General features: G+C 41.6%; 1 protein-coding gene across 2 annotated transcripts in view; it reads left to right on the top strand.

The window, feature by feature from the left end:
• The window catches only part of PLEKHM3 (pleckstrin homology domain containing M3), a 323,563-nt gene that overhangs the window by 124,364 nt on the left and 176,097 nt on the right, over positions 1-23,102 (top strand). For both annotated transcript variants that reach the window (XM_073633403.1, XM_073633404.1), the window contains exon 4: positions 15,782-15,927. In XM_073633403.1, coding sequence (XP_073489504.1) covers positions 15,782-15,927 — 146 coding nt within the window. The remainder of the gene's footprint in view (positions 1-15,781; positions 15,928-23,102) is intronic.

Raw genomic sequence — 23,102 nt, 5'->3', positions numbered from 1 at the left:
TCCGACAGATTTTCAGCTGACTTCCGACAGACTTTCCTAACAAACGGACTTGCCTACACACGATCACACCAAAGTCCGACGGATTCGTACTTGATAACGTACGACCGGACTAAAATAAGGAAGTTGATAGCCAGTAGCCAATAGCTGCCCTAGCTTCAGTTTTAGTCCGTCGGGCTAGCATACAGACGAGTGGATTTTTCGACCGGACTCGAGTCGGTCGGAAAGATTTGAAACATGTTTTATTTCTAAGTCCGTCGGACTTTTGGGGAAAAAAAGTTCGCTGGAGCCCACACACGATCGAATTGCCTGACGGAGTCCGGTCTCCCGGACCAAGTCTGGCAGAGAGTCCGCTTGTGTGTACACGGCATAAGTCATGGAAGTTGGGGAGGGTCAAATAAGTTATTTAAGACAAGTGCAGAGGAAGGAAGGAAGTCTGCATATGGATAGTTATAATAATGGGCAAAGGCTGTATTGATTACTATAGGATCCATTATAACGGTACTGTCTGGTAGGTCAAGGCCAGGAATAGTTGCGTCAAGGTACTCAAAGGCAGGAAAGATAAGCCAGCATTCTCCTATTCTTTCCACTATACTCATGCAGCTTTGCTGATAGATTATAAGAAAAGCCCAGTAGGTATCAGAACAAGAAGGCTTTTGCATACTCTTAATTTCGAGCAAAGGCTTACTGCAAGATATGTATTTGCATTCATACGAAATCGTATTAGCGTGCACGCTAAGCAACATGTCTGCACACACACGTGCACGCTCGGCATTGATATTGGCGCCAAATGGCCTATTTAAGCTGGATGGTGACATGAGCAAATTTAGCTAGTTCCTGCTTTACCTGTGCCATAAATTGCTATGTTGACCTTGCTGTGCATGACCCCACTTGCCTCTGAACTCTCTTAGTATTCCTGCCTACCCTTTGTGACAACGACCCATACCCTGACTCCGCTTTTGGCTTGTGTTCCTGTACCTCGCTACCTGGCTGTTGAGAACCTTTTGGCCCAGCTGTTGAGAACCTTAGGCTTATGTCCTGGCTTTGCTCCTGTCTGCTGATCAAGTGTCACCTTGTTCCAGTATCTGGTCCCTGTCCGGTGATCCACTGTCATTTGTATCCTGCAACCAACAGCTGGCACTGCCCACTACATTGGCCCTCATGCCACTCTGTGTCCTCACACCTCCTGTCACCACTACCAGGAGTGTTGGACAAGAGGTGCAAGAGCTTAAACTTCACCAGGTATGTGACACAGATAAAGTTGTTTTTTTTTTCGTCATATCAATTGCATGAAGATATAAAGTACAATGCGCCTCTATAAGAGCACAGTGAGTAGCTGGGGAAGTGTCAACTGCATGTTTCGCAACTACCATTTCCAAACCAGTTTCCAAAGATATTAAAGTGGAATGCCAAGAGGTTCTATATGTCACAATATTTGTTTTTTGTATAAGAACCCCTTACTACCGCTTCAAAGGCATCCCAAGTTGTGCCAAAAGGGGTGCATAATATATTACCAGTAGTCCACAATATTCTTTTCGACATTCACAGCAATATCTGCAGTAGTTATCCAAAGGGGGTTGTGCCTGCATACTCAAAAGGACAGCCTATGTCTCAGGGTCTGTGCAAATTTAAGAGGGGAGTGATCTGAGAGTGTTTGAGTCAAATAGGGAATATGGTGCACTTAGGCTGCTTTCACACTGAGGCGCTTTACAGGCGCTATAGCGCTAAAAATAGCGCCTGTAAAGATCCTCTCCTCTCACCGAGTGCTTTCACACTGGAGCGGTGCGCTTGCAGGACGGTAAAAAAGTCCTACAAGCAGAATCTTTGCAACACTGTAGGAGCGGTGTACACACCGCTCCTAAAGCACTCCAAAGACATGCTGGTAGGTTAATTGGATCCTGTCTAAATTGTCCCTAGTATGTATGAATGTGAGTTAGGAACCTTAGAGTGTAAGCTCCTTGAGGGTAGGGACTGATGTGAATTTACAATGTATATGTAAAGCGCTGCGTAAATTGACGGGGCTATATAAGTACCTGAAATAAATAAATAAAGCACCCCTGCTCATTGAAATCAGTGGGCAGCGCTGCTGCAGCGACGCTTTGCTGGCGGTCTTGACACCTTTTCGCCGCTAGCGGGGCGCTTTTACCCCCCACTAGCGGCTGAAAAAGGGTCAAAACCGCCTGCCGAATAGCACCGCTAAAACGATGGTAAAATGGCGCTAAAAATAGCGGTGCTTTACCGCCGACACTCCCAAAGCCCCAGTGTGAAAGTAGTCTTAGGGTAGTAAGTCAGTTGTAGCCAATGCATTATTGATTCTACATAGGGCCCTATAGGTTTTGGATTAATAAGAATATTTTTTGGTTGTTGGGAATCTACATCTACATCGGGGGGGGGGCAGCCCATATACATCTCCACAATCTGCAGGCTGTAACCAGCCAAGCGGACTGTCACTTCACTTTCAGGTGCCGCTGTAGTAATCTCCTGTGCCAGAAAAGTGCATTACAGTCCTGGCCTCTTATGTATTAATTTGCCAGGCAGGTCGGGATACCTCACATGTGTATTGCAATCAATGCTTACATATGCGTGCAGGAGCTACATTTGCATTTGTGTAAGGGACATGGGTGCTTTTAATTTTTTTCTATTCTATTATTTATTAAAACATTTTTATTTATCTTTATTATTATTACAAGGTTGAACAAGCCCCTTGTGATAACTTAGGGCATTGACATGTACTCTTTATTGAGACATCAGAAGTCTAAGCTTCTGATCTAACACAGACCGTGTTTGAACAAATGCTTCCCTTGCTGTACCCGCAAGGGAATGACAGCACTGAGACCAGAAGTGACAAAGTCCTTGTTGCTTCAGGCTTCATTTGTGAACAGTTGTTTCTCCATCTCCTCTGTGGGCAGCTGGCCTGACTGCTTACAGGACAGGAGAACCCAGGGATATTTAATTTTGTATACAGGACAGAAATGGCTGCGGGAGGTCCCTTCTGAGTACTGTGAAGGTGATAGGATTGTTTTTGTGGGAAAATCGATTACAGGCTAAAAAAAAGGATGGTATCAGGGTCATGGCTGAGGCTACAGCAATGATCTTGGTATAACTGCTTGCTGACCAGGAAGTTTTATATATGTACACTGGGCAACAAGCGGTTAAACAAGTTTCCTTCAAACACAAAATTTGAGATTCATGGTTCTTAAGATAGTCAAAAATGACAGTCCATGACAGTAAAGTAACATTAGGCATGAGGACTGTTCAGGCATAAAAAGAAAGACCATGGTCCACCTTGGGCAGAACAGACACGCATCCAATCAGACATTAAAACATATGAACAAAAATATAAATACAAGAAAACTCTTTGTACCAATGGAGCAGGCTTGATCCCAAAATTATAACTCAGTTTGGGGAGCATGGCCAAAAAACACTTGCACAAGCAACTGTACAAAATACATTGTCGTCCTACATAGAGTGGAGTCAAAAACCTTAGACTCTAAGGTTTTTGACTCCACCCTATGTAGGAGGACAATGTTTTTTAAGGCTTAGAGCCTGGTACCTATAGAGTACACTATTATGTGACAACTGGAGGTGACTCATCAGTTTGTTAGAAGTCCTGGAGTGCACCTCACAGGTTGTGGCAGTGTTTCTACCCAGGTCAAGGCACGTTCAGGTGTACCGAAAATTGTTTTGCTCTTAATGTACAGCTCTCAATATAGCAGTGAAAATCATTGCATATTGAATATACAAGGCTCTTATTTTCTGTTTGGCCTGCTGGAATTGCACCCATAGTTTGTGGACATACAGTGGGGACAGAAAGTATTCAGACCCCCTTAAATTTTTCACTTTTTGTTATATTGCAGCCATTTGCTAAAATCATTTAAGTTAATTTTTTTTCCTCATTAATGTACACACAGCACCCCATATTGACAGAAAAACACAGAATTGTTGACATTTTTGCAGATTTATTAAAAAAGAAAAACTGAAATATTACATGGTCCTAAGTATTCAGACCCTTTGCTCAGTATTTAATAGAAGCACCCTTTTGATCTAATACAGTCATGAGTCTTTTTGGGAAAGATGCAACAAGTTTTTCACACCTGGATTTGGGGATCCTCTGCCATTCCTCTTTGCAGATCCTCTCCAGTTCTGTCAGGTTGGATGGTAAACATTGGTGGACAGCCATTTTTAGGTCTCTCCTGAGATGCTCAGTTGGGTTTAAATCAGGGCTCTGGCTGGGCCATTCAAGAACAGTCACGGAGTTGACCATTCTTCCAGAAGCACAGTCTTCACTTTAATCCATCCCAAAGGTGTTCAATCGGGTTGTGCAGCTCGTCCACCCCAAACTCGCTCATTCATATCTTTATGGACCTTGCTTTGTGCACTGGTGCGCAGTCATGTTGGAACAGGAAGGGGTCATCCCAAACTATTCCCACAAAGTTGGGAGCATGAAATTTTCCAAAATGTCTTGGTATGCTGACGCCCTAAGTGTTCCCTTTACTGGAACTAAGGTAAGTCAGTGCACAAAGCAAGGTCCATAAAGACATGGATGAGCGAGTTTGGGGTGGAGGAACTTGACTGGCCTGCACAGAGTCCTGACTTCAACCCGATAAAACACCTTTGAGATAAATTACAGTGGAGACCTTCTCATCCAACATCAGTGCCTGACCTCATATACCCACATATAGTGTATGTTCTGCTTCTTTTCTCTGTGAACCACTGGAGTGTATTTGTAAAAGCTGGAGCAGAAATATGTAGACAGAAATAATGTCTCCAGCAGTCATACGTTGATTGCATTTCTTAAAGGAAGGGGCATATAAAAAAAACAATGTGACCAAACATTCACCGGTGGTTAATCATTTCCTGAATATTTTAATGCATGCACTAGGAAGATTCACCTGCAAAGAATGTTTGATGAATGATGACTGTCACAGTTACTGCCTTACAGTATGCCTCTAAGGGCCTGGTCACACCAGGTGCATTATGACTGTGCTGGGCAGCCTTCTCCAGTACAGTACACTGAAAACAGTACAGCATGCAGTACTTTTTTTTGTTTTTTTCAATGCATTAAGGTGCGATGCAGTCTATTGCATTGCAGCAGGCTGTGGCCAGTAGAACTTTCTGAAATGTCAATTTGTGACATTTAATAAAGTATGCACAAAACAATGAATTCATGAAATTGAGAGATATTTCTCCCAGCGCATACCAGCGTCCATGAATATAGTGGCACTGCTGGTGTGAAGAAGCCCTAAGTGCTTGCTTCTTAAAAGATGTATAAATTATTTATAAGGGTGTCTAGTAAATGTACATTGAGTGGCTTTGTTATTAAATTACTGTATTCAGGTGTAACTTATCTACGAATAAAGTTCCCATTTAACTGAAGTTATTGACATATTTATTGGCTTTGTGCTGCCAAAGTGTTTTTTTTGTATACTGCAAGGAAAGAAAAGTGAGCAGAGGAAATAAGCAGTTATATAGTTATTTGTTATATCCCAGAAGACAAATTACTGCACATCACACCCGTTGTCTTCACAGTTTGACTCATACCATCTTTAACACATGCTTTTTATTTTAACCACCAGAGGTCCTTCTAGCAGTGTATCTATGCTTATTTTATATAGTGGAAGAAGTGTGTATATATGTGTGTGTGTGTGTGTGTGTGTGTGTGTGTATATATATATATATATATATATATATATAACCCTGGTAAATAATTGAAAATGAACAGTAATTTTAGATATGTATATTTAATATTGTTTTATTGTAATATAATCACAGCAAACTCCCTTATTTTAGTTATTATTGATAAAATACATTGGAATAGGAATTAAAAATATAGCATAATAGTTATAACACCACACTGATCAAGTTAAATATATAAATGTATAAGCGCCGACAAATGAAAGAAAGCTTACCCAAATGTGGAATCCATTGAGAGTTTTAACCATTGTGCATAGGGTCAAATTGGGCCCTGTTTCACATATTGGGAACATGTGTTCCCGCTCGCAATTTCTTTTTTTGTTGCACGATTTACATTATGCATAGGGCAGCCTAATCACTTGAAGGCTCTGTTCACATTTCACATAGCAGGAACACGCATTCCTGCTCGCAAATTTTTTTCCAGCGTTTCACGTGCATTTCTGTGTATCGCGCCTGGGGCAGCCCATTTGCACAATTCCAAATCACTACTTTGAATGAGGTTGCCCTATGCATGTTTACCAAGCCAAAGAAGCTCATGTACTCAATTTTGGCACTTAGCCAGGTGCATTTGGCGCCCTACATTTTACCACGTTTTTTGCACATATTGTTGCTCTACAATCGTGGCAAAATCACACTACATTTGAGGTGCCATTAAAGCAATTTTAAAGTTTTTTTTTTTCGTTTGTTTTCCTTTTAAATAACATGTTTTACTTACCTGCTCTGTTGCAGTGGTTTTGCACAGAGCAGCCCAGATCCTCCTCTTCTCGGTTCCCTCTTTGCTGCTCCTGGCCCCTCCATCCTGTCAAGTGCCCACCACAGCAAGCAGCTTGCTATGAGGGCACCCGAGCTGAGCTGCAGCTCCTTGTGTCCATTCAAACACGGAGCTGCCGTTCAGCCCCACCCCCTCTCTCTCTTGATTGGCTAACTGACTTTGATTGACAGCCGTGGGAGCCAGTGGCGCCGCTGCTGTGTCTCAGCCAATCAGGAGGGAGAGACCCGGACGGCTGAGGGATTTGTGTATATCACTGGACAGAGATGGGGCTCAGGCAAGTATTAGGGGGTGCTGGGGGGCTGCTACACACAGAAGGCTTTTTATCTTAATGCATAGAATGCATTAAGTTGATAAACCTTCTGCCTTTACAACTCCTTTAAGAAACAATGGCACTGCAAGCACTTCGGGGGTTTTGGCACAATTCTTGAAACACGGGCACATTTGCGCGATTTTACCCCTGATTCTGATACACTTACCCCTTATTCTGATACGCTTAGGTGTGAACAAGGCCTTAAAGTATCATTGAACATTTTCTTTTTTTTAAGTTTTGGATACAGTGGAGAGGAATTAGAACACCTGTCAGGTTTTTATTTCTGTCTGTCTTTTATTGCTGTCTATTTGTCCTGTTTACCATTATCATTCAAAGTAAAAGAAAATCCAAAACGGGGTTGTCCCCAGAAAAGTAATAGAGGAAAAATATTCCAATGGGGACATTAGTTCTAGTGACCTGGGGGGTCCTAATGTATTCCCTTAATTTGCAGGGATTTCCTCTCACTTCCTGCTTTGGCTATGGGGCAGGAAGTGAAGGGAACTCTCCCCAATGGGACACAGATGGCAAAAAAAAAAAAAAAAATCCAAAATAAGAAAAAAAAAGTTTTGCCTATACTTCTACTTTAGACAATAAGATATCGTTATTAGTTATTGCCTATATTAGTTAAACTTGCAGAGCATCCAAAACACGTGGGTCTTTTCTGTGCTCTCTGTACATTTATAAATGAGTATACATTTCAAATATGAAGCATAATTAATACCTATCTAGAGCTGGGCTCAGATATTGCACAATGCTTGTGTTTTTTTTTTTTTTTTTTTATTGAAGGTGGATATATGTACAAGCATGTTCATGTTAGATTAGCAAACGTTCATGTACACTGAGCTAACACCCTTAGTGCAAGCCTTATCCTTAGGGAACAATAGCTATCAGCCTGGAAAATCCAGCCTGTCAATTGCAGTCAGCTGATATGTCTGGAGAATTCTTAATGTATATCTGAAGCCAAAACTCTTTTAGTTTTTGATAGAGTGAGAAATGGTTAAAATGTCTTTTCAATTTCTTCTTTTGCTGTCTGACAACTTCCAATGTTGTTGTTTTTTTCTCCTGTGTAAATGGTCAAAAGAATAAAGAGAGAGGCAAGAGGAACAAAGACAGCAATAAAAACGTGACTTGGGTTTTAACCCTCCCTCACTCTTCAAAATGAAAAAAAAAATGGCTTCAGGTACACTTAAAAACTCCATACATATACAGTGCCTTGAAAAAGTATTCATACCCCTTGAAATAAATATTCATACCCCTTGAAATTTTCCACATTTTGTCATGTTACAACCAAAAACATAAATGTATTTTATTAGGAATTTTTATGTGATCGACCATGACAAAGTGGCACATAATTGTGAAGTGGAAGGAAAATGATAAATGGTTTTCAAAAGTTTTTTACAAATAAATATCTGAAAAGTGTGGCGTGCATTTGTATTCAGTCCCCTTTAGCAAAAGGGAAATCCTAGTACTAAAGTACCTAATATACAGGGTGACTCTGTAGGTACTCGAAGATCATTTGTGCCAACGTCCCCGGTATTCTGTTAAGGGCATCAAGGAACTAAGTAATGGGACTTTAAAGGAAAGAGACATACAACAGGCAGCATCATAGCAGAGCGGTGCATTCCCAGATCCTCCTCTTTCTATCGTGGGAACTGCAGCTTATACAAGCTACTCTCCATACCTACAACTAACTGATGTGACAGCTATTTGGGAGGCCCCTGCTTCTGCTTGCTGCCCACCTGACTTTTTTCAGATACATCTTCACCTCCGATCGTTTTCAGCGATCTACTAACCAAGCCCACTTTTGTGAACATTTTTCTTTTTTTACATTTATTTGAACCTCTAGCTCCGGATGAAGCGTTCATTGCTAACGCGAAACATGTAGAACAATTTGAGACTATACCACTTTGGAACACCAGACCTGCAGTGCTCCCTCACTTTCAACTCCACAGGGGAAGTTTATCCTCTCTCTTACTTGGAAATATTGTCTTATTTGTCTATGGCTATAGAATACTATATAGGAGACTGCAGGATAGGATCCATAATGGTGTATTTAACTGAGTTGTATGCCTATATCTGATGTGTTTTTAAACTTCCATGTCCGTTTTTTGTGTTTTTTGTATGTTATTAATAAAAATTGAACCTTTTATATACTTTTTGTAGCTTATTACAATGTGCCTTTAAAGTCCCATTATTCAGTCCCCTTTACTCTGATACCCCTAGCTAAAATCTAGTGGAACCAATTGCCTTGAAAAGTCACCTAATTAGTAAATAGAGTCCACCTGTGTATAATGTAATCTCAGTATAAATGCAGCTGTTTTGTGAAGCCCTCCAAGGTTTGTTAGAGAAACTTATTGAACAAACAGAACCATGAAGGCCAAGGAACACACCAGACAGGTCAGGGATAAAGTTGTGGGGAAGTTTAAAGCAGGGTTAGGTTATTAAAAAAAATATTCCATGCTTTGAATATCTGCTTTGGTAAAGTCTACAGGCTTGGAAATATCAGTTTGTAAATGGATAGAACACTGGCTAAAAGACAGAATTCAGAGAGTAGTGGTTCTTACTCTGAACGGTATAAGGTTATCAGTGGTGTACCCCAAGGTTCAGTGCTGGGACCCTTACTTTTTAATACCTTTGTAAATGATATTGGGTCTGGGATTAAAAGTACCATTTCAGTCTTTGCAGATGACACCAAGCTATGCAATGGAAAAACGTCCTTATAGGATGTCTCCAATTTACAAGCCGACCTCAGTGCACTGTCTAATTGGGTGACTATGTGGCAGATGAGGTTTATTGTAGATAAATGTAAAGTTATGCACTTGGGGGTTAAGAATATGCATGCATCATGCATACTAGGGGGAGTACAACTGGGGGAATCCATAGTGGGGAAGGATCTGGGGTTTTGGTAGATTATAAGCTCAATAATAACATGCAATGCCAAGCTACGGTTTCCAAAGCGAGCAAAGTCCTTTCTTGTATTAAGAGAGGTATGGACTCCAGAGAGAGCGATATCATTTTGCCCCTGTAAAAATCATTAGTAAAACCTCATCTGGAATATGCTATTCAGTTTTGGGCACCAGTTCTCAAAAAGGATATAGGGGAACTGGAGAAAGTGCAGAGAAGTGCAATCAAACTGATAAGAGGCATGGAGGAGCTCAGCTATGAGGAAAGATTAGAGGAACTGAATTTATTCTCTCTTGAGAAGAGGAGATTAAGGGGGGATATGATCAATATGTACAAATATATAAGGGGTACATATAGTGAACTTGGTGTTGAGTTATTCACTTTATGGTCAACACAGAGGATAAGAGGGCACTCTTTACGCCTAGAGGAAAAGAGATTTAATCTCCAAATACGGAAAGGTTTCTTCACAGAGCTGGTGGAGCTGTGAAAATGTGGAATAGGCTTCTTCCAGAGTTGGTTCTGGCCAGCTCAGTAGATTTCTTTAAGAAGGGCCTGGATTCTTTCCTAAATGTACATAATTAACTAATGTACACAATATAACTGGGTACTAACATATATGGGTAAAGTTGATCCAGGGAAAATCCGATTGCCTCTCTGGGATCAGGAAGGAATTTTTTCCCCTGCTGTAGCAAATTGGATCGTGCTTTGCTGGGATTTTTCACCTTCCTCTGGATATGGGATTGTATGATATTATTTTTTATTTATTTATTTTTATGGTTGAACTAGAAGGAATTGTGTCTTTTTTCGACCGGATTAACTATTTAACATCTCACAGTGAAAGAAAATATATAAATTCAGCGCTAATGTGAAATTCAAAATATCAAAACATCCCTCAGGGATGAATGTGAAACTGGTGACAGCTTATAAGACAAACATATATATAAGTCATACAAATCATAAAAAAAAGCTGTCATATATACACAACAAATGTACATAAACTGACTGTGGGAAAAAAATGCAACAAAGAACTGTCCATGATATATAAAAAAATTTCTTCAATAAAGTGCAGTGAAAGTCCCATATGAAGAGACTGTATAAAGGTAATGCTTTTTCAACCAGTATGTATAGCTGAACGAGCCTCTTCATATAGCATTTGCCAACATACAGGTAAGATGGTAGAAGAATTAGGTACGCTTACCACAAAGGGTGGACACACTCACCATACAGCGGTGGGTCAATCGGGCGTTTGGATAATTCAATCCAGTGGGTGCTTGGTGGAAAATGATGGCGATGTAAAGGTGCACTTCGATGGCTTCATCCAGAACAGTGAGGGGTAGAGGGTGCCTATTAGAACCTCCTACAAGCAGTCCTGCTTGAACTCGCATGAAGTTGTCAGCTCCTGTAAATCGATCGTACATAAGTCTGATGTCCTGCCGTCTTTTACTTGGTTACACAGTTTACTACACTGTTGATGCTGGCTGCTATAATATTGTTTGTTTGTTTTTTTGCTTTTTGTCACTACTAGTAGCGTGACTTTTTTTCATATTCAACATCTCACAGTGCACTGTTCAATCCATCATCCGAAAATGGAAAGAGTATGGCACAACTGCAACTCTACCAAGACATTGCCCCTCACCTAAACTGATAGGCCGGGCAAAGGGAACATTAATCAGAGAAGCGGCCAAAAGGCTCATGGTAACTCTGGAGGAGCTGCAGAGATTCACAGCTCAGGTGGGAGAATCTGTCCACAGGACAACTATTAGTCGTGCACTCCACAAATCTGGCCTTTACGTGGCAAGAAGAAAGCCATTGTTGAAAGAAAGCCATAAGAAATCTACTTTGCAGTTTGCGAGAAGCCATGTGGTGACACAGCAAACATGTGGAAGAAGGTGCTCTGGTCAGGTGAGACCAAAATTGAACTTTTTGGCCTAAAAGCAAAACGCTATGTCTGGCCAAAAACTAACACTGCACATCACCATGAACACACCAACCCCACCGTAAAATGTGGTGAGAGCCTGATGTTTTAGGGATGCTTTTCATCAGCAGGGACAGGAAAGCTGGTGAGCATTGATGGGAAGATGGATGGAGCTAAATGTAGGGCAATCTTAAAAGAAAACTTGTTAGAGTCTGCAAAAGACTTGGGACTGGGAGGGAGATTCACCTTCCAACAGCACAACGACCCTAACCATACAGCCATAGCTACAATAGAATTGTTTATATCAGGGATATGCAATTAGCAGACCTCCAGCTGTTGCAAAACTACAACTCCCATCATGCCTTTGCCTTGGGTGTCATGCTTGTGGCTGTCTTGCTATGCATCATGGGACTTGTAGTTCTGCAACAGTTGGAGGTCCGCTAATTGCATATCCCTGGTTTAGATCAAAGCATATTCATGTGTTAGAATGGCCTAGTCAGAGTCCAGACCTAATTCCAATTGGGAATCTGTGGCAAGACTTGAAAACTGCTGTTCAGACGCTCTCCATCCAATCTGACAGAGCTTCAGCTATTTTGCATAGAAGAATGGGCAAAAATGTCACTTTCTAGATGTGCAAAGCTGGTAGAGACATACCAAAAAAAGACTTGCAGCTGTAATTGCAGCGAAAGGTGGTTCTACAAAGTATGTACTCAGGGGGGGTTAATACATATGCACGCCACACTTTTCAGAAATTATTTGTAAAAAAAAAAATGGAAAAACCTTTAATTTTCCTTCCACTTTACAATTATGTGCCACTGTGTGTTAGTCTATTATATAAAGTCCCAATAAAATACATTTATGTTTTTGGTTGTAACATGACAAAATGTGGAATATTTCAAGGGGTATAAATACTTTTTCAAGGCACTGTAGTTCCATTCTGGTCCATAGTCCGCATCCACCTGCTCAGCAGGGGATCTTCCTGCTGAGCAGGCAGATAACAGGTCCATATCCGGTCCGCTATGCATAGAACAGCCCCAATTTTCTCTATGAGGCCGTCAGATGGAAACCAACTGCCAGTCCTTTTCCATCAGACTATCATCCGATCTGATCCGCTGGTTTTAGGAGGCCGGATCAGATGCCGGCGGGTGTCAGCGGACACATGTCTGCTGAAATCTGCCCCTCCGTAGAGAGCTATGGATGGTCCAATCAGGTCCGCCTGAAAAACTGACAGACAGACCTGATCAGACAGCTTGTGTCAAACCAGCCGCAGGACTGGATTTCAGTCATTTAAAACTGAACTCCAAGTGCAAACATTTTCATTCAGATACATACCTTTATAGACACAAAGGATAAAAACTGTATTTGTGTGCACCAAATGCATTTATAAAATCAGATTTTATCTTGCAAATGTAAGAAGTGATATCATTACTATCATACTGTAGCCTGCGCAGAGAGCAGAGCTGTCAGAGGGACCCAGCAGGCCTGCTCTTTGCAGGCTGCCTGCAGAAAAAAATGGGGGCTGCTATGAGACCAGAGAGAGCAGCAGTGACCGGTCTTCATTACAGGAAACTCCTGCACAGAAGCAAAGGTCAGGTTTTTCATTGCTGCACTTATCTGGAAAAAAACACAAAGGGCAACAAGATTCAAACAATTAATACCCATGGCTCTTGTATTTAATAAATACTTGTTTGATTTGAAAAATCTCCTTTCATGTTGTGAATGCTGCTTGTCTGCCGGTCATCTCTTTCCACAACTTCCTGCATTTCCTGCTTGCTTGGCGGCTTCTCCGCTCATTCCTCTGGATTACTTTTTATTTCTAAAGAACAACATATACTATCGTATCTTAGTACACGCAAGCGGTGATTATGTGATTTGTTTCTTGTACTGACTCCACCTTCTTAAAGCAGAACTTTACCCATAACAGCTTGATAAAAAATAATGTTCTTTAGCAAGTAACATACATTCTACTTTAATTATGCTACCAAAATTAGTGTGTGCTGTAAATTGCCTCCAGCAGTGTTCCTGTTTTTTCTTGCTGGAGGCTGCCATTTTGCTGAAGCCCAGAGCCCCAGCTGTAAATCATAAAGTGGAACTAAACCCATCGATTTACCAGCCTCTGTATGATTTACGGCCTCTACAAACTCAGCAGTGCCTACAAATGGAAAGCAACTGAGCATGTGCAGAGCAGGATGAGACAGTGTATTACTGAATTTAAAACCGTGTAGGGCAGGGGTGCCCAACCAGTGGCCCGCGGAGCCCTCTGATGTGGCCTGCGACCTTCTGCTCTGGAATGACAGGTCGGCAAGCCTAGATTGTAGGTTGCCGACCCGCCATCCCAGGGTCAGCGGTAGAGGAAGTAAGCAGCTGCAGAGCAGAACCGCATAAGCCAATGCTGCCTGTATAGCACCGCCTCCTGTTAAAGGCGGAGTGATACCAAATGCACTCTGCCTGGGACAGCAACAGCTGGCGATACCTGAATGGAAGACTGTTATTAAAGGCAAATTTATTACTAAAATCACAATGTATATATGTGAGCATATCTGTTCTGCAGTGGTTACTGGTCTGCTTTCAAACTGATCCACAGGTGTAGCGCAGTGTACCTCAGAAAGTTCACCACACTTCCAGGATATAATAGAGTTCTATGGCAAAGTAAAGCTAACCCACAGGTGCACTGCGCTGCACCCACGGTGTGGGTAGACCGCAGACCATCAATGTAAAAGCAGCCTTAGGCCCCTTTCACACGATCGTTCTGAACCAATCAGACCCTCCATTCACCTCTGTGGAGTGGTAAATGTAAACAGACTTGTGTCTTTTTACACCCGCCTACCTTCAATTTGATCTGCTAAATAAACAGAAGTGGATCCACCCCCTTCCATCTGAACCGATCAGAGGGCCCATAGAGTAGAGTGGGCAGTGCATATGCAGAGTGGACAGGGACCTGTCATCCGCCCACTCCACTCATTGTAGCCCGCGACTGGTTACTAAGCTTAAGTGGCCCTCGCTCTTCAAAAGGTTGGCCACCTCTGGTAAAGGCACTTTTTTTTAATGTTTTACATAGCTATATCTGCAAAAGGAGCCAGCCTGAAGTGATCTAGCAGGACTTCATTTTCTGACTAAAGTTCCACTTGAAATTCTTCTCAACACCGCTATAGTTCAGACAGCAGGCTATGGGAATTGTGTGACACAGCGGTGCATTATCCCTGGGTATAGTGAATTAGTGTCACAGCATTCAAGGAAATAAATGTATGAGATTTTAAAAAAAGTAAATTTTCAAGCTTCAGGATAGTTCACATTAACCACTTGCTGACCAGCCGCCGTCATTTTTCTGTGGCAGGTTGGCACGTTCCCGCGAAAGGGGATGTGTGCGTGTGTAAACACACAAATCCCCATTCTGTCAGGAGAGGAGAGACAGATCGTCTGCTCCAACTAAGTAGGAATAGCAATCTGGCTCCTCCTCTAGTAAATCACATTCCCACAAAGTTAGAATCACCTAACAGGGAACACATTTAACCCCTTGATCGCCCTCTAGTGTTAACCCTTTCCCTACCAGTGACATTTTACACAGTAAGCAGTGCATTTTTTTTAGCTCAAAAATGTGTCAAAAATGTCCGATCAATGTCGCAGTCCCAATAAAAATCACTGATCGCCGCCATTACTAGTAAAAAAAAATTAAATGCCATAAATCTATTCACTATTTTGTAGACGCTATAACTTGCGCAAACCAATCAATATACGCTTCTTGTGATTTTTTTTTTTTTTTTAATTGTCGCTCTTTTTTGTTTATATCGCAAAAAATAAAAACCACAGAGGTGATCAAATACAACCAAAAGAAAGATCTATTTGTGGGAAAATAAGGATGTCAATTTTGTTTGGGTACAGCGTCGCATGACCGCGCAATTGTCAGTTAAAGCAACACAGTGCCATATCGCAAAAAATGACCTGGTCATTAAGGGTGCAAATCCTTCAGGTAGTTAAGAGGAGTGAGCTGAAAATCATTGAAATTCATTGTGGAAATGGCGATATGATTTATAATTTTGACCTTAGATACACTTTAATCCTGGATTGTTGGTGAGTAACAATCAAAACTTCTAGTTACCATGCCTCTTTTACTGTATTATACTACCTATCTGTAAATTCAAGTCTTGATATATATAATATATATTGTTTTTGTTTGTTTTGATTGTTACAGGTTGTCAAAGACCCATAGGTCTTTCCAATGGGAAAGCAAAAGTATGCAGTTATAGCGGCTGGTATTACTGTAGTACCTGCCATGTGGACGATGGCTTCATTATACCTGCCCGTCTTGTTCACAATTGGGACACTTCCAAGCACAAGGTATGGTAAACTGACATTTGCAGTTTGAACAATGCATTTATTTCTTTGGACATTGTATGGGTTTTATGGGGCTCTGTTACTGTATAAAAACTGGGTCCTGAAAATCAGATGCAAAAGGTAACCTCAGTTAACAGAAAAAAAAAAATCTTACACACCTACAAACTCAGATGTTTCTGTACTTAAAAAAATGGGTACCACAGCTCATACTTATTCAATGCATGTATATATTTATGTTTTGAATGCCTTTGTCTGGCGCCACATGGCTAGTTTTATGGAAGGGAAAAAGGTTGAAAGATAAACTTTGAATACCTGCTTGCATTGATTGGAACAATCAGGCTGTTTTAGAGTTGCAGTAACTAGCATTTCCAGTTGTGAGAAACAGTTGTTATCTCAAAGACTTTCTTTAAAGGATTGGAAAATCTCTGTGACCTTTGGCATCCGACCATTCATGTATCCATCCATCCATCCATCCACCTACAAAGTAGGAAAATTAATAAAAGCAGGTACCATTGTAGGAGTTGTTTGAGCATAGGCTGATGTCTCACTACTCAGCCTTCTTGGTATGGGATTAATACCAAAATATAGCTGTTGTCAATATGTCATGTATTTATCTGTTTCTGCTAGCTGGTTAGTAGGGATGAACTGTAAGTGATTTTGGTGAAATTTTTTAGAAACTGAAACCCTTAAAGAATAACTTCACCTTTCCGAACATGTTACACGTCACCCCTGTATCTAGGGTGTAACATGTTCAGTAACCTGCCCCCTGCACCCCTGATCACCCCCTTCCCCTTGACAGCAGGTGGAGCTCTGCCCACACATCCCTGTCATTCTTTCACAGGAATCTGTGAGGGCACTTTCACACTGAGGCGCTGGCCGCATTAGGGGCTTTACCGTCGTTTTCGTTTTAGCTGCGCTTTTCGGCCACTAGCGGGTCGCTTTTAAACCCCGCTAGTGGCCGAAAAAGGGTTAAAATCACCGCCGTCGAAACGCGTTGCAGGCGCTTCGACAAACCTGGCCATTGATTTCAATGGCAGGGGCTGTTTAGGAGCGCTAAATACAGCGCTCCCACACAGCCCGAAAGATGCTGCTTGCAGGACTTTTTTCCTGTCCTGCAAGCGCACCGCCCCAGTGTAAAAGCACTCGGGCTTTCACACTGGGGCTGCAGAAGAGAAAGTATACAGGCGCTTTTCAGGCGTTATCTTTAGCGCGAAAGCGCCTTTAAAACGCCTCAATGTGAAAGTAGCCTGAATGAGAAAACTATAAGTTCCATCTGCCACTGCAGCAGATGGACTTGTAATTTATATGGGCTGTGAGTGTGCAGATCAGCATGCTCCTAGTCCATTCACACTCCCTCAAACCTAAAAACTGACAACCCGTACAGAGGTATGGGCTAAAGGTTTGAGAGAAAGTGTGCAGGCACTTGAAATGATTATATTATTATACAGGATTTATATATAGCGCCAACAGTTTGCGCAGCACGTTACAACGTTAGGGCAAATAGTACAGTTACAATACAATTCAATACAGAAGACCTCAGAGGGCCCTGCTCATTAGGGCTTACAATCTAGAATGGAGGGTCAAGTGATACAAAAGGTAAATTGCACCCTGCTGATTGCGGGTGCAATACTTTGCAGGCTCCTGTTTGAAAATCATAATACATTCACATTTTCTAACTTGCAAAAATATGTGCATTTTTTTCTTTTGTGAAAGGTGAACTTAGCCTTGAAACACAAGAACAAGTCCATGATAGCCAAAAGCTATCATAATCATAAGGAGCCATTTAAAACCTGTTGCACCATAAGAACCGCCTTAATTTGACCTTTCCCATTCACACCAATGCATATTGGTAAAATATCCTGATTTTCAACAAATTTTCAAGGAAATAAAAACTCTCAATTTCTCTTATTGCTACTTGCTACTATCAGGGAAACTAGTGACGAGACATGGTGGAGAATCTATAGGGAGCTTTTGTTTTACAACAGTGACAGGAATATGCTGTTGCTACACTACTCTTAATTTAATCTTATTGTGAGACTGGATTTTAGAATGGCAAGTTTCTCAGTAAATTTGGAGAGACTTTTTCATGCACCACCTCATTTTTTTTTTGTATTTTATGCCTGATTTTTAAACTGTGAAAATTCAATTGATTGCAATGCCCTAAGGTGGCAATCAAATACCTTTGGTATAAATGTGCCACATCCTACATAATCTGTAAATGCTGAAATTGGAAATAATAGACTTTGTAGGCAGGTATAAAAATAATAAAACATTTTAATAATTCACATAAAATTCATACATATACAACACTTTGATTTATAAAAAGATATGGGACACAATGTTTATTCCTGGAGGATATACTGAATCATATACTTCCATGGGAAGGGGCTACTCAGAGCTCTGTTGAATTTCTTACACAGAGATCGACAACGGTTTACCGAAGTATTAAGTTATCTACAAACTATGGTACAGTATATATATTTGAAAATTGATCAAGCCTGATGTACTGTCTGCCTCATTTCTTGAAGCCCTAAAATGCCAGGACAGTACAAATACCCTCAAAATCAGCAACAATCCGTAATGCAGGCTGGACACATGTATTCCAATGGGTTTTTTTTTTGAAGCGCGTGATTAGAGAGCACTGCACCCGAGCCCAGCCATTTGTGTGACAAAATGAATATTCGCTGTTGTCTTCCTGATTCTCCTCCCGGCCAATCAGAAAGCGGGTCCTGGGACCCATCAACCAAATGGCTGAAAGGAGAAGTGATCCCATTGGCCACCTATGAGGAGGAGTGAAGATGAGGGAGGAGACGCATGGCGGAAGCCGGCGTGATGCCGAGGAGGAGGAGACGCAGGGAAAGCTGCTGCCTGTCGCCCAGAGGAAGAGCTGCCCAATAAACCAATAAATGAGGTAAGTGCGGGTCTGATGACCGACCGATCGGGGGGGGGGGGGGCAAATTACCCCTTTTTGGAAAGTAGATTGTATTTAGGGGGCATGTTTGAGTTTTTTCAAGTTGTAATTTTTTGTCACATTTTTTGGGGAAAATTAAGAAATTAAATAAAATGTGGTTGTTTTTTTCACAAACTTGTCATTTTAACAAGTTATTTCTCACACACAGCATAGGCATACTTTGAATTACACCTCAAAAAACATTCTGCTATGCCTCCCAAGTATAGGGATACCACATGTGTTAAAATTGTTTACAGCCTAGATGCTAAGAGGGTCCCAGAATCCAAGGAGCATTTTTGTACTTTCAAGGAGCATAAATGATGCATCTAATTTTCTGACTACTTATCACATTTTTGAAGCACCAGGACAGTGGAAACACCCACAAATTGACAAAATTTTGGAGAGTAAACACCTCAAGGTGTTTTTTAAGAGGCATGGTTTTTGCCTTGGTTTTTGGAAAAAATAGAAAGAAATAAAAATATTTTTTTTGTACAAAGGCATACTTAGAATTACACCCCAAAACGCATTCAGCTACTCTTCCTGACTATGTGATGATACCACATATGTACTTTTTCACTGCCTGGGCTAATTATATACCAGACATTGTATCTTGTGTATCACACAAATCAACCAATTGTGTCAAAATCAATGTACTGTAATCTTCACCTTTTATACAAGTGGTCAGGGAATATGATGTAGTATAGCATCACCTATAGCAGTCTCAGTTCCTATAAGCCAGGCAAGCCTGCTCTACTTGTACCTGGCTGCTCCCAGAAATGCCATGTTCTTTGGCCTGGTGTCTCGTAGGAACATTTTCAGCGGGATGTGCAGATGGTTCAGTTCAGGCTGAAGGCAGAGACGTGGTCAACAAACAGGCAAAGGATCAGTCCAGGCAGCAAGCAGAAACATGATCAATAAATAAGCCAGGTTTAGTAAGGGCTGTGGCAGTGAGTAGGGACAATATGACTGGTGCGATGGTGATTAGGGACACTGTAAGTGGGTGGCAATGGTTAGAGAATCTGTGAGTGGGTGGCAGTGATTAGGGTCACTGGCTGGTGCAGTAGTGATTAGGGTTACTGACTGGCAGCACTGGTCTGGTGACATTGTATTGCTGTGGTGGTGGCTGGCTGTACTGACATACAGTGATATTGATATTAGAGCAGCCAACCATTGAACATGATCACCACCACAGCAGTACAATGTCACCATAATGACACTGCACTTGCTCTGTTGGCAACATGTATATAAAAAAATGTGTATATATATATATATATATATATATATATATATATATATATATATATATATATATATATATATAAAATGTTACAATGCTTATTTATTTATTTATTTTACTTATTTTTACATACTGTCGCCAGAGCAGTGCAGTGACTTGGGGGGGGGGGGGGGGGCGCTCCTATCTGTTACAGTCTTCAGGGGCTTCATTTAGGAATACTTGCTTACTAGTGTCATGCTGTGATTGGTCAGAGCTATCGTATTGTACAGGGCCTCTGTGATTGGCCCTGGTACCATGTGATTGCTGTGACCAAACACAGGAATCACACAACACTAAGGCATCATCTTACTAACTAGTGTGACTGTGATGGTGTCAGGGCTGGGCTCAGCCCTTCCTTCTCTGAGCTGGCCACTCAGCTGTCGGCTAATTGCCAGCTCCTATCTCTCCACAGTTACTCAGCTGTTGATGATATCCTGCTTATTAGTCCTGCCTACTTAAGCCGTCCAGTCCAGAGGAGCTCTGCCTTTGCTTTGGTCAACATCACAGAAACTCCTGCAATCCTGTTCAAGACTTGCTTTGCTGACATCCCTTCAGGCTCCAGATCCTGCTTGCTGTTCCACTACATTAATCCCTGACTTCTGGCTTGGCTGGCTATCCGTTCTGGTTACTGAACTTTGGCTATGTTTTGACTACGTTTATTCTTTTTACTTTTATTATTAAACAAGTGTGATTTAACTGTACTTCTGTCTCGGCCTGATTTCATGGTTTCTGACAGATGGCTGTGATTGGTCACATCGATCACATGGTGCCAGCCACTCACTGCTGCCCAATATTGTGATTGGTTATTGGCTGTGTCTGGTGGAGATAGTGGTAAAGGATGCATGCCCCAGGGGGATGGGTACAACCTCCCAGAACAACAGAGCACCCACCCTGTGGTTTATGTACATTGGCAATGCGAGAAGCAGTTAAGGACCCTACAGACAGAAAGTTTGAGTTCCTCTTTAAATCATCCTTTTTCCTGGCAAGTGCAGTCAATACAATGAGGTTGAACCTAGAAGCAGTAGAGTCTTAAACTGTGTAAGAGGTTTTTTTTAGCATTAGAGCAGTGAGGGTGTGGAATTCCTTTCCACAAATTAGTGTTAATGGGGAGTTAAATAAAAAAATCTCGAAAATGGTAGTGACATGAACACACACGTTAAACTGGTTGGACCAGCATCTTTATTTAACCTTACCAACTATGTAACTACTTTATGTAACTCTTATTTGGTTCACATGAGGCTAAAATTCTGGTCAGTAGAGCTCCCTTGCCAGAAGCATTCTGGAATATATTCCTTTTGAGGATGAATGCCTCTTTGGCAGTGCCTTGGATACATTTATCCAAAAGATTACAGCAGCCTGTGGAAAAAAGCTACCTTCGTCTTGGAATGCTGGAACCCCAAGCACACTAGGTCTGGCAACAAACCTTCTTTCCAATGACGGGGTATGTCACGGACAGAGAGCAATAGAGAGGCTCCCACCAACCAGCAGGATGAGTACACAAGTAGGTCACCCCGGTGTGTGATACAGACTCTTACCCGAGGTGCAGGGGTCTAAGCAATAACCAGTATTCACCAGAGCTCCTGATGGTGTTTTCCTGGGTATAATTACCAGAGCAAAGTCTTCAGGATCACCCCACCAGGAGGTGGGCAGACCGGGGTCCAGTAGCAGATATAGCAGGTAGGGACCAAGCAGAAGTGTAGTGAGTAAACAAGCCAAAGATCAATTACAAGTAGTTAGAGGTTGGGATCAAGCAGAAGCATAGTAGAGGAACAAGCCAAAGGTCCATAACAACTGCTAGTAGAGTTAAAGGGGATGTAAACCCTCACATATACCCAGTGAAGTGAACAGCCCCAGATGATACACAGGGATGAAACAATTCTCCCTACATAAGTTTTACATGCATATCTGCTGTCTTCATCTTTATATACTGTTTAGAAAGTGCACATCGTGTTAGGAGATTTTCTCTTCCTGCTTAGCACTGCAGTGAAGCCTGGGCATACAGCCAAGACAACTGATTGGAGGAAAGGCACACACCTTCTCATAGGTAGAGACTTTCAGCTCTGTTTGTTGAATTGTTCAGGGCTCTGCTAATCTATTTATAGCATCCTCCCCAACACAAATCTCCAGGCTGCTTTTATCATATGTGATGGAGAACTTGTCAGGAGTTATCAACCTGATAAAAGAAGAACAGAGCAGGAGAAGGCTACATGAAATAGGGTATTGGAGAGAGATAAGAAAACACTGCAAATACAGTATATGTGCCCAGCTCAAATTTCATGAATCGGTTTACATCCACTTTAAGGACAACTTCAGGTGTTCCGTCAGATTCGGTGACCCGTCAGATTTTGTAATGGAATCGCCGCCATCTTGCTACACCCTGCACGCCTCCACTTGGTACACCAGCCAGAGTTTTGCATTTTACACTTTTTTGAACAGTAAACTGAGTTTACATATGAAATATAGTACTTAGAACTCCCTCTTACTGTTTAGATGTTGAATTTTAAAAGCAGTGGCAAGCCTGCTGATCTCACAGGTTTGCTAATTGGACAGAAGTCCACTGCTTTTAAAACATGTAAACATTCACACAGAGTTCTAAGTACTGTATTTCACTATATAAACTCAGTTTACTGTTGATAAAAAAGTGTAAAATGCAAAACTCTGGTGGGTGTAACAAGATGTTTGCTTGCCCCTTCTCAGTGTATCTTTACTGTGGAGGATGGCGGGGTGTAGCAAGATGGCGGCGACAAAACGTCACTTCCGTTACACATTCTGACGGGTCGTCTAATCTCATGAAACACCGGTACGCAAAGGAGCAAGATATCGGCTAGAGAGAGTGCAATAATCTGGCAAACAGGAAGTGCAGAGACATGTCTTAAATCAGGAAGTTCATGGGAGGATCAAAGAGTTCAAGGGTCAACAGAAACAAGAAACAGGGCAATATCGTTCTAAAGC

Source organism: Aquarana catesbeiana, linkage group LG06, assembly GCF_042186555.1.
Source record: "Aquarana catesbeiana isolate 2022-GZ linkage group LG06, ASM4218655v1, whole genome shotgun sequence".
Lineage (NCBI taxonomy): Eukaryota > Metazoa > Chordata > Amphibia > Anura > Ranidae > Aquarana > Aquarana catesbeiana.
This window is presented reverse-complemented; position numbering and strand designations above follow the sequence as displayed.